General features: G+C 40.4%; 1 protein-coding gene across 1 annotated transcript in view; it reads right to left on the reverse strand.

Annotated features, from left to right (window-relative positions):
* Window positions 1–3,709, reverse strand: part of LOC128692410 (golgin-45) — a 51,454-nt gene extending 47,745 nt beyond the window's left edge. Inside the window, exons 1-2 of the mRNA XM_070096292.1 lie at window positions 3,605–3,709; window positions 1,914–1,968 (exon numbers count right to left, since the gene is read on the reverse strand). Of these exons, the coding sequence (XP_069952393.1) occupies window positions 1,914–1,950 (37 nt within the window). The 5' untranslated portion in view covers window positions 1,951–1,968; window positions 3,605–3,709. The remainder of the gene's footprint in view (window positions 1–1,913; window positions 1,969–3,604) is intronic.
* Between the last annotated feature and the right edge of the window lie 8,102 nt (window positions 3,710–11,811).

The raw sequence follows: 11,811 nt of genomic DNA on the forward strand, positions 1-11,811 counted from the left end.
GTAAGTAGGAGTAGCAAGATATCCCTGTTATCTAGTGTGTTTATGAGACAGAAAAAGAAACCAGCAATCCTACCATCATGCAAAACAGTTACAGGTTTCTGTTTCACAGTCATCTGGCAGGACGGTAGTACTTCCCTGGGTGGTTGCTGTCTACCAACCTACATTAATTCTTATAAAAAATATTATTTCAGTTTTCAGCCATTTCGGTTTTAGGCCGGGCTTCTGGAATGGATTACGGCCATTAACCGAGGGTCCACTGTATTTCTTTTGAGTAGTAATATATTTAGAAAAGAAAATGCCTGAGATGTTCATTAACTATTGAACAATATTATTATAATTATTTTTATTAATATAGTAGCTGTCAGTTTCACCAAAGATGTAAACCTGATGTAGACTACACTAATGATAATATTGTAGACTGTTAAAACACCTATAACACACTAATATAAACAAGTCGATTACAGCAATAATATACTGGCATGAATAAGGAATATAAAACAATGTGCAATTGTGACTGTGATGAAATATGGACCAACATTAAAGAATTGGCATATTTCTACATTTAGTATTGTACTACGAAACCTGAAGCACTGTATCTATAGTGCCTGTAGTACTGAAGGTAATAACATTAGTATTAACCCTTTGAGGGTCGACAGGCCCTCTCCGAAACTCGTTCTCAGGGTCGGCCAAATTTAAAAGAAAAAAAAAATTATTTTCTCTTATGAAAAGATAGAGAATCTTTTCCCGATCATAAAGACACCAAAAGTTTGAAATTTGATAGAAAACTTACGGAATTATGCTCTCGCAAAGTTAGCAGTCTCGGCGATGTTTACGCATCGGCGATTTTGCCCACTTTGAGCCCCATTTTCGGCCAATTTCACTGTACTAGTCGACAAAAAACATGAATATTTCGCTAGAACTCCATTTTTTCTATCGAATGGATGCAAGAAACCACTCATTTATGAAATTCAACTATCCAGTACAGTGGTCAGAATTTAGCAATTTTGCCAATTTCACACAAATTTCAAAAGATGCCAATTTCGGAATAGGGTCCAGAATAAACAAGAAAGACATTCCTGGCACTAAAATGACATTTCCTCTAGTCATTAGTCATGTCTCAAGTCCCCTCTTATATTCTTTTGCTTTCCACTTTGAATTTTTATTTTCACAAAAAATATAAGATTTACTGTTATGCAGACTACTGCATTAGTGTAAAAAATGGTATAAATATTGTTGGTGCACTTGTGAAAGAATATTAGACTCACCAGTTGACGTGTATTGCACGCTTGGCACGATTTGTTTACTTTTGAAGTTTGGTAAAAATCGAACATTTCTGCTACTTTGAGCTCAATTTCAAGGCACCTTTCTTTGTAAAACCAGTCAAAATCATCTCAATTTCTGTAATATGTCTTCCATTCTATAAAATGAGACCAAGAAAACTAGAATACAACAATAAATACCATACGAAAATACACTGCAAAATCGCTGATTTATTAAAAAAAAATGGTCAAAGTTTTTTTTTTCTCATTATGCACTGTGTGCTGCAGGATTTTTTTTAGACTGTGCACACTGACCACATAGACCCATTCTTTCATATGAAGGCCTACCAGCTTTCTCCCACTAGATTTGAGGCCGCTAGAATTTATGAGTACTAGTACGTCAAAAACCCCTACGCGTAAAACGTACTAGTACGACGAAAACCCTCAAAGGGTTAATAACTTCATTAATTTCTTTTTTTATTGCATTTGGGCTCAGCCAGATTATCGAAGCCTAAAGCCTCTTATAACAATGTATAATTAAAGAGCGCAGTCCTCGCATCTCTAAGAACTATATGAATGAGCCACTGACTTAACACAAAAATCTATAGATAAGATTAACCTTCTTTTTACATAATAAATAAAACAGAATGTTACCTTGTACAGGGTATAACACTGCTCCTGCTGGCTTCATGGTTAAAGGCAGTCGGATCTGAGAAGATAATACAGGTATCGATTTACAGGTTTCACTTTTTAAATTACAACATATATACTGATACATAAATAACAAAAAAAGGCACAATACCGTGACTGGAACGATACACAAATAACCCACACATAGAAGAAAGGAGCTTATGATGATGTTTCGGTCCGACTTGGACCATTTACAAAGTCACACTGTGACAGTGTGACTTTGTAAATGGTCCAAGTCGGACCGAAACGTCGCCGTAAGCTCCTCTCTTCTATGTGCGGGTTATTTGTGTATACTGGTACATACATGTTACAGTACCATTGCAGTGCATTAAGTAAATTTTACTTTAATACATTTTCAATATTTACTACAATACATCTGTAAATTGTGCATATTAGCCATACTGTAGAGTATTTAATTTTGTTTTCTATTTTATTAATGTTCTGATTTATTAGTCCATTATACTGAGAATTTACTGTAACCTGAGAGATATTAAATCCACTATATTTTCAATATTCTCCTTATGTAACAATAAAATGTTCCTAATACCATACACAAAATAAAACATGAAATATACTTAAAAAAATAACTGTCACAATACTAAGGATGGAACAATTCACTAAATAATCCATACTTCGGAGAAAATATTTCAGACAGTGTTTTAGTCTCCGACTTGATAATTGTCCAGGAAAGACCAAAATAGCGTCTAAAGTATCCTCTCAAAAGCGTAGGTTGATTGTGAAGGTGATGGTCTTTATTCAGGTTCATTATACATACAAACAACTGGTTCATGGTTCTGGCGGTAGTTCCACTGGCATGATCATATCTGAAGTCGAAGTGATTGAACACATCGACTCCAGGCTGAGGGACTGACTACCTCAAACTCCTTTGTATCTGAAGGAACTTAAGGGAGTTCAGTCCTGTTACATTATTACTATTATTATTATGGGGGAGTGCTAAACCCATAGGGATTATACACTGCTTGTGGTCCTTGTACAAGTGGGAATGTTGGGCATGTTTCTTCATGCCTGTTGCCCCTGTTCACCTAACAGTAAACAGGTACCTATTGTGGGTCGCATCCTGGGGAGGAAGACCAAAGGAATTCTGTGAAATAAGCCAGAGTGGCTTTTTTTGATATTTCATGGCTTTCTCTTACCATCTGGTTTATTAACCTAAATACAATCGTAATGAAAATGCGTTTATACAATGGTCACAATGAACACTATTTCTAGACAATAAATTATGCAGATTAAAGCTATTATTATTATTATTATAATCAAGGGGGGAAGCGCTAAACCCGGAGGATTATATAGCACCTGGGGGGGGATGTGGAAGGCATTCAGGCTTAATTAGGGGAACTGGAGCACAGATCCAATTCCCTAAATCAAGAGCCCCTCACCAACATCAAGGAACCTTCCTTGAGGGGATTATTATTATTATAATCAAAAAGAAGCGCTAAGCCACAAGGGCTATACTCCTTGAGGGGAGATTAAAGGTAACCACCTGAAGGTCGTGTGAATAATCACCTTATGTACCTCCATATGTTCACCCAGAAGCCACTTATCCTGTGGCTTTTGTCCTATTATTAGCACTAAAGTCGTCTGTTCTCTATGCATTTCTTTAAGAGGCGGAAAAAACGAATGTTTGAAATACTTACAAGTTCTTCCCGTATCTGGGTATGGAGTATTTTATTTTGTTGTTGTTAGGGTTAAGGACTGTGATAATTTAGAGGAGTCAACATGAAAATTACCGTCTTTTGCTGTTGGGGATTTATAAAGCCACTGGCAGCTTACGCCGTATCGAACCCTGAATTCCGGTGTCCAGGAAGGAAACCTTGTCCTCAGTGTAAGTTTATTCACTTATACACAAATACAGTTACATAGATTATCATACATACAGAGACAGGCTATTCTAGAGAGGGGACACAGAACAAGAGGTCACACATGGATGTTGAAGACTCACATAAGTCACAGGGCCCCAATGGTAGTAAGTCACTCTGACTTTTCTGGGTTATCCTAGGTTCTCTACACATATGCTGCTATGTATGATAATCTATGTAACTGTATTTGTGTATACCTGAATAAACTTACTTACTTACTTACTTACTTACTTGTAGATGAATGGTTCAAAGAACCGACACGTTGTTAAATTAGACACATGTGCAACTCTTGGGTATGGAAATAAATGGTATAAAATACCGACACAATGGCAATATAAACACAAATGCAGTATAATGTGATCCTTTATTGACTACGTTTCGCCCACACAGTGGGCTTTTTCAAGTCACAAACAGAACTACCTGGGGTGGAAGGAACGCGAGTATTTATAGTCCGGCTGAGGTCAGGTGAAGAATGCTGCATCTGATGATGTACCGAGTTGGGTTGTAGAGTCTAAAAACTTGGGTAGCTTGGAAAGGAGACTGGACAAGTTTGTGAGCAGACCTTCTACAGTGTTCTTATGTGGGATAGCGATGAAGAAGTTTCTTGGCAAGTGGTTCAGCTATGTTATAGAAGCCACTATTCTGGTTGAAGTTGTCGGATATAGAAATAAGTGATGATTCCAGGATTCTTCGGTATTGGGTGTTGTCTTCTGTGGCGATAAGTCTTGAGTTTCTGTAGTTTATCAAGTGGTTGTGTGAATTACGGTGTTGTACGCATGCATTCCTTGTGTCGTCAGACCTGCTTGCGTATTGGTGTTCTGAAATACGTGTTTGGAGGTCCCTTGATGTTTCGCCCACGTATAACTTGTTGCAGTCATTACAAGGGATTATGTATACCCCTGCAGAGGATGGAGGCTTGTCCTGCCTACTACTGGTGATGTCCTTGATGGTCGTGGTTGTGGAGGTAGATACTTGGAATGATGTTTTGGCAAAGATGTTGGAAACATGTTTGGCAATGGAGTTGGTGGGAAGGACTATGTATCTCTTCTCGGCAGTGTCTTCTCTGGGTGTGTTGAAGATGTTTAGTGCTCGCCGTCTGCAGTCTCTGATGAAGTGACGAGGATAGTGGAGTTTGGAAAATACCTGTTCAATTATAGTGCATTCTTCCTCAAGGAACTCGTTGCTGCAGATTCTGAGTGCACGCAGGAAGAAGCCTATAATTACACCACGTTTGGTTTTGGTGTCGTGGTGAGAGTAGAAGTGGAGAAGATCGTTTTGGTTGGTGGGTTTTCGATAGACTTTAAAACGAAGTTCGTGGTCAGCTTTGCAGAGTAGAACATCAAGGAAAGGAAGAGTGTTGTCGACCTCTTCTTCAAGTGTGAACTGGATTGAAGGCTCGACCTGGTTGAGCTTGTCTTGGAGAGCTTGAACGTTGAAGCGTTTAGGAGTTATGAGGAGAATGTCGTCAACATAACGGAGCCAGGTGACAGACGAAGGAATAATGGTGGAGAAACGTTCGGCTTCTAGATGTTCCATGTATAGGTTCGCTAGGACTGCACTGAGTGGCGAACCCATGGGTAGTCCAAAAGTCTGCTGAAAGAGGTGATTTTCAAAAGAGAAACACGTAAAGCCAACACATAGTTCAACCAGGTCGATGAAGTCGCTGGCTGGAATGGGAAGATCAAGTGAATCGTCAATTTTCTTGCGCAAGAGATCGATGGCTTGTTTAGTAGGTACTTTAGTGAATAGGGAAGTCACGTCAAGGCTGGAAAGCTTCTTGTTCCTGATGTTGATGTTGCGAATGCGATTGAGAAGATCACCTGAGTGTTTGAGATGTGCTGGACTGATAGTGCCCAAGAGTTTCGAGAGGTGTTTGGCGAGAATTCCTGAGAGCTTGTGGGGAGCACTGCCTATTCCCGAGGATATGGGCCTCAGTGGGATACCAGGCTTGTGAGTCTTTGGCAGGCCGTACATTCTGGCAGGTCTGGGGTTGCTGGGCATGGTGTGCAGAAGTTTCTTCCCTTGTTCTGAGCTCCTCAGAATGCGGCGAGTCCTTTGAAGAAAAGTTTTAGTAAGGTTGTCCACTTGGTTAGTTGTGAGAGGTTTGTAGGTATCTGGGTCATTAAGTAGATTGAGCATTTTGTTCCTGTAATCGTCAGTGTTCATGATGACAACACCACCTCCTTTATCAGCGGTGGTGACCCTGATGGTCGTGTCTTCTGCTAAACCTTTGAGTGCATTGATGTAACGTCGGGGTATGACTGGGGAGCTGCGTGTTGAGATGGCTGCTGAGATGATGCCTTGAAGATAGCCTTTTTGGAAGTCGGAGTCATTGTGTCTGTAGTTTTTGGCGATGAAATTGAGGTCTTGTTTTGGTTTCGTAATTCCTGTTGCGAATTTGAGGCCTAAGCTGAGGGCTTCAGTTTCTGTGGTTGACAGTGGACGAGATGAAAGATTTTGAATAATTTCAGGTCTTCCTAAACTTTTCCAATTACTATTATCGCAGAGTGTTTGTAGTTTCCTAGTAAGTCTGATCTTCTGTTGAACATTCGCTGTGGTAACTCTGCTGCGAATGATTTCGGCGGTGCGTCTGTTCATGTTGCCCCGGAGTGTTGTGCCTAGTGTTCAACACAGAAACTGAAGCCCTCAGCTTAGGCCTCAAATTCGCAACAGGAATTACGAAACCAAAACAAGACCTCAATTTCATCGCCAAAAACTACAGACACAATGACTCCGACTTCCAAAAAGGCTATCTTCAAGGCATCATCTCAGCAGCCATCTCGACACGCAGCTCCCCAGTCATACCCCGACGTTACATCAATGCACTCAAAGGTTTAGCAGAAGACACGACCATCAGGGTCACCACCGCTGATAAAGGAGGTGGTGTTGTCATCATGAACACTGACGATTACAGGAACAAAATGCTCAATCTACTTAATGACCCAGATACCTACAAACCTCTCACAACTAACCAAGTGGACAACCTTACTAAAACTTTTCTTCAAAGGACTCGCCGCATTCTGAGGAGCTCAGAACAAGGGAAGAAACTTCTGCACACCATGCCCAGCAACCCCAGACCTGCCAGAATGTACGGCCTGCCAAAGACTCACAAGCCTGGTATCCCACTGAGGCCCATATCCTCGGGAATAGGCAGTGCTCCCCACAAGCTCTCAGGAATTCTCGCCAAACACCTCTCGAAACTCTTGGGCACTATCAGTCCAGCACATCTCAAACACTCAGGTGATCTTCTCAATCGCATTCGCAACATCAACATCAGGAACAAGAAACTTTCCAGCCTTGACGTGACTTCCCTATTCACTAAAGTACCTACTAAACAAGCCATCGATCTCTTGCGCAAGAAAATTGACGATTCACTTGATCTTCCCATTCCAGCCAGCGACTTCATCGACCTGGTTGAACTATGTGTTGGCTTTACGTGTTTCTCTTTTGAAAATCACCTCTTTCAGCAGACTTTTGGACTACCCATGGGTTCGCCACTCAGTGCAGTCTTAGCGAACCTATACATGGAACATCTAGAAGCCGAACGTTTCTCCACCATTATTCCTTCGTCTGTCACCTGGCTCCGTTATGTTGACGACATTCTCCTCATAACTCCTAAACGCTTCAACGTTCAAGCTCTCCAAGACAAGCTCAACCAGGTCGAGCCTTCAATCCAGTTCACACTTGAAGAAGAGGTCGACAACACTCTTCCTTTCCTTGATGTTCTACTCTGCAAAGCTGACCACGAACTTCGTTTTAAAGTCTATCGAAAACCCACCAACCAAAACGATCTTCTCCACTTCTACTCTCACCACGACACCAAAACCAAACGTGGTGTAATTATAGGCTTCTTCCTGCGTGCACTCAGAATCTGCAGCAACGAGTTCCTTGAGGAAGAATGCACTATAATTGAACAGGTATTTTCCAAACTCCACTATCCTCGTCACTTCATCAGAGACTGCAGACGGCGAGCACTAAACATCTTCAACACACCCAGAGAAGACACTGCCGAGAAGAGATACATAGTCCTTCCCACCAACTCCATTGCCAAACATGTTTCCAACATCTTTGCCAAAACATCATTCCAAGTATCTACCTCCACAACCACGACCATCAAGGACATCACCAGTAGTAGGCAGGACAAGCCTCCATCCTCTGCAGGGGTATACATAATCCCTTGTAATGACTGCAACAAGTTATACGTGGGCGAAACATCAAGGGACCTCCAAACACGTATTTCAGAACACCAATACGCAAGCAGGTCTGACGACACAAGGAATGCATGCGTACAACACCGTAATTCACACAACCACTTGATAAACTACAGAAACTCAAGACTTATCGCCACAGAAGACAACACCCAATACCGAAGAATCCTGGAATCATCACTTATTTCTATATCCGACAACTTCAACCAGAATAGTGGCTTCTATAACATAGCTGAACCACTTGCCAAGAAACTTCTTCATCGCTATCCCACATAAGAACACTGTAGAAGGTCTGCTCACAAACTTGTCCAGTCTCCTTTCCAAGCTACCCAAGTTTTTAGACTCTACAACCCAACTCGGTACATCATCAGATGCAGCATTCTTCACCTGACCTCAGCCGGACTATAAATACTCGCGTTCCTTCCACCCCAGGTAGTTCTGTTTGTGACTTGTGTGGGCGAAACGTAGTCAATAAAGGATCACATTATACTGCATTTGTGTTTATATTGCCAACTCTTGGGTATCTTTATTGAGGAAACGTTTCGCCACACAGTGGCTTCATCAGTCCATACAAAAGATAAACTTGAAGAACAGGAGGAGAATGAGGTAATCATTCCCTCAGCCTTGAGTCGATGTGGTCAGTCCATCAATCTTGAATAGAATACGGTATTCTATTCAATTGAATATGGTATTCTATTCAAGATTGATGGACTGACCACATCGACTCAAGGCTGAGGGAATGATTACCTCATTCTCCTCCTGTTCTTCAAGTTTATCTTTTGTATGGACTGATGAAGCCACTGTGTGGCGAAACGTTTCCTCCATAAAGATACCCAAGAGTTGCACATGTGTCTAATTTGACTTACTTACTTACTTACTTACAGGGATAGTTTTAAGACGAGGTATGATAAAGCTCATATAGCAGGAAGAGAGAGAGAGGACCTAGTAGCGTTCAGTGAGGAGGCGGGGCCAGGAGCAACCACAATTAGGTGAGTACAATTAGGTGAGTATAGCAGCATATATGTAAAGAACCTAGGATAACCCATAAAAGTCAGATATTGACTTATTTCCATTGGGGTCCTATTCTTATTTCCATTTGGGTAAGTGAGTTTGTTTAAGCACAGGTACACGTAAGTACAATAATCATACATAGTGTAAATTACCTAGGATAACCCAAAATAGTAAGACAAAATAACTAATTTCCACTGGGGTAATATGGTAATGAAATAATGGGGTAATGTGACTTAAAATAACGTAAAGATTATCGTCATTGAGGTCGTTTACTGGGGTTCGGTTCACATCCGAAATGTTCTGGATTCGATTCCCGGTTACTCAGAAAATTAATTTATACTTTAATTTAGGCTATGTATTGCGCACTACTTCCCCAAAATTACAATGGTATTGAGGCACACAGGTTTTGCAGGCTCACACAAATATACTATAGTATATTATCACTGATTAATAAGACTCACGTGCAACACTTGGATATCTTTACTAATAAAACGATTCAACAACCAGTGGCTTTTACCGTCCATCATGAGAGAATAAAGACTGGAGACGGTGGAAGAGGTGGAGAGATGTGTAATTTCAAGGTGTTGAGTGCCTCAGTCTTGATGGAAGGTGTTCCCTTCCTTAGCTTTAATAAATCTAAAGGAGATGATAAGACACATATGCAACAATTACCTTTATTCCGAAACGTTTCTCCTACACAGTAGGCTTCTTTAGTCGGATACAGAAGAGTTTAGCAGAAGCAGTGGAGATGTGAAGACGATGCAATCAGTCCATCACCCTTGAAGGCGTAGTTTTGAGGTGGTCAGTCCCTCAGCCTGGAGAAGGGTTTTGCTCCATAGTCTGGAACACTGTGAAGTTTAAGCCTACTACGTAGGCCAAACGTTTCGGAATAAAGATACTTAACTGTTGCATATGTGTCTTATTTATCAACCTGTCGGTATTAAATACCATTTTCACATTCACTAAAGGAGATGCATAAGGAAGGAGACTCATGCTGGAGCCAGAAAAGAGGTGTAGCAACTGATGACATCATCTTAAGCAATGTCGGTGACTGAATACATACTCACAGGTAATGTCGGTGAATAAAACCCAAGAGGTTTCCCAAGAGAAAGACTCAATATACGAAAACACAAACTGAGAGTACAAATCGGCGAGTAAAGACTGTATTACACAGTATGGAAATTCTAACATGTTCCGTCACACAGGATGGTTTCCTTGATATACATCACATGAATGGATTTAATCATTATTCCTTATCATATAGGATGTTTTGTCTCCCCTTGACTTACTACCTCAGGCTGAATGGTTGTCCTGGAGTACTTCATCACACATGGTGATTTTCAAGGTATACTGCATCAGGGAGGATAGGTTTCCTGACTTCATAATAAAGGATGACTTTCAATATGTACTCGTCAGGGAGGATATTTTTCTTAACATACTCTTTTAAAGAGGATGATTATCAAGACGTTCCCTTACCCAGGATGTGTTTTCTATCAATTACAACACAGGGATGGGTTTCACACATGGGGTAATGAAATCTGTTAGCCTATAGCTTCGGACAATAGACCTACCATGTACAACATTCTACTCTCAAGGCCTACATGACGGCCTAGCACTATTGGACTACATTCCACAATATTTCCAAGTGATAATAACTCCAGTCATTCTGGAACTCCTTATAGCCATTAAGGAGTCTCCCAGCTCAGGCACACAGATTTCAATACCTCGTATGAGTCCCATCCTGCGTGATGGAATATGACAGGGAACATATGAATCTTTTGTTCCCACTGTGTAACTGTCACATATAATAGCAACACACTGCGGGTGTATCCAATTTTCAATAAAAAAAAAACATTCTAACACATTCCGAAGGCCAAGGTGGCGCAAGAAGTGCTGGATAATGTTGCGCCAAAAACATTCATCTGCCACCTGCTAGGTAAACATGAGTTATGACATATACTTCATGCATGTTGTGTAACCTGTGTGGAGACATGGACACAAGTTTCTCAACAGGCTTTAATTAGGATGACGTTTCGATCTGTTTAGACCTTTACGCAGAACGAAACGTTGTTCCAATAAAAGCCTGTTCTGCAACCTGTCGCGGTAACCGGCCATTTCACCCATGCTGTGTACCGTTATTATTATTTTTAACAAATGGTATATAATATTCATCATTAGCTAATTACCGATAGTTTTTATGTTTGTATTTCCTCTCATTATACTTATCAATAAACATTTTTTTATAAATATTAAAGAAATCTCTCATAGTTATTAGTAATTAATTAAACATTTCCCTCTCATAGTTATTAGTAGCTAAATATATTCCACTCATCATACTTAACACTTTGCTCTCATTATGCCTAAATACACTAAACATTTCCTGAATGTTGATGTCTGTTAACCCATCATAAAAATATTGGATCAACATTGCATCTGTTGCAATAAAGTTATTGAAATTTACATCTCTTTTCGATGTGAATGAATTAATTTTTTCAGATTTCAGAATCAGTCTATAAGAGGCAATGTACTTTAAAATGGATCGAAAAGGAATGACGATCGAAACGTTATTTAAAGTTTAATCAGTATTTTATTTGGTGTGTGTGTGTGTGCGTGTGTGTGTGTGTTTGTGTGTGTGTGTGTGTGTGTGTGTGTGTGTGTGTGTGTGTGTGTGTGTGTGTGTGTGTGTGTGTGTGTGTGTGTGTGTGTGTGTGTGTGTACTCACCTAATTGTACTCACCTAATTTTACTCACCTAATTGTGGTTGCAG

Source organism: Cherax quadricarinatus, chromosome 53, assembly GCF_038502225.1.
Source record: "Cherax quadricarinatus isolate ZL_2023a chromosome 53, ASM3850222v1, whole genome shotgun sequence".
NCBI classification, from domain to species: Eukaryota; Metazoa; Arthropoda; class Malacostraca; order Decapoda; family Parastacidae; genus Cherax; species Cherax quadricarinatus.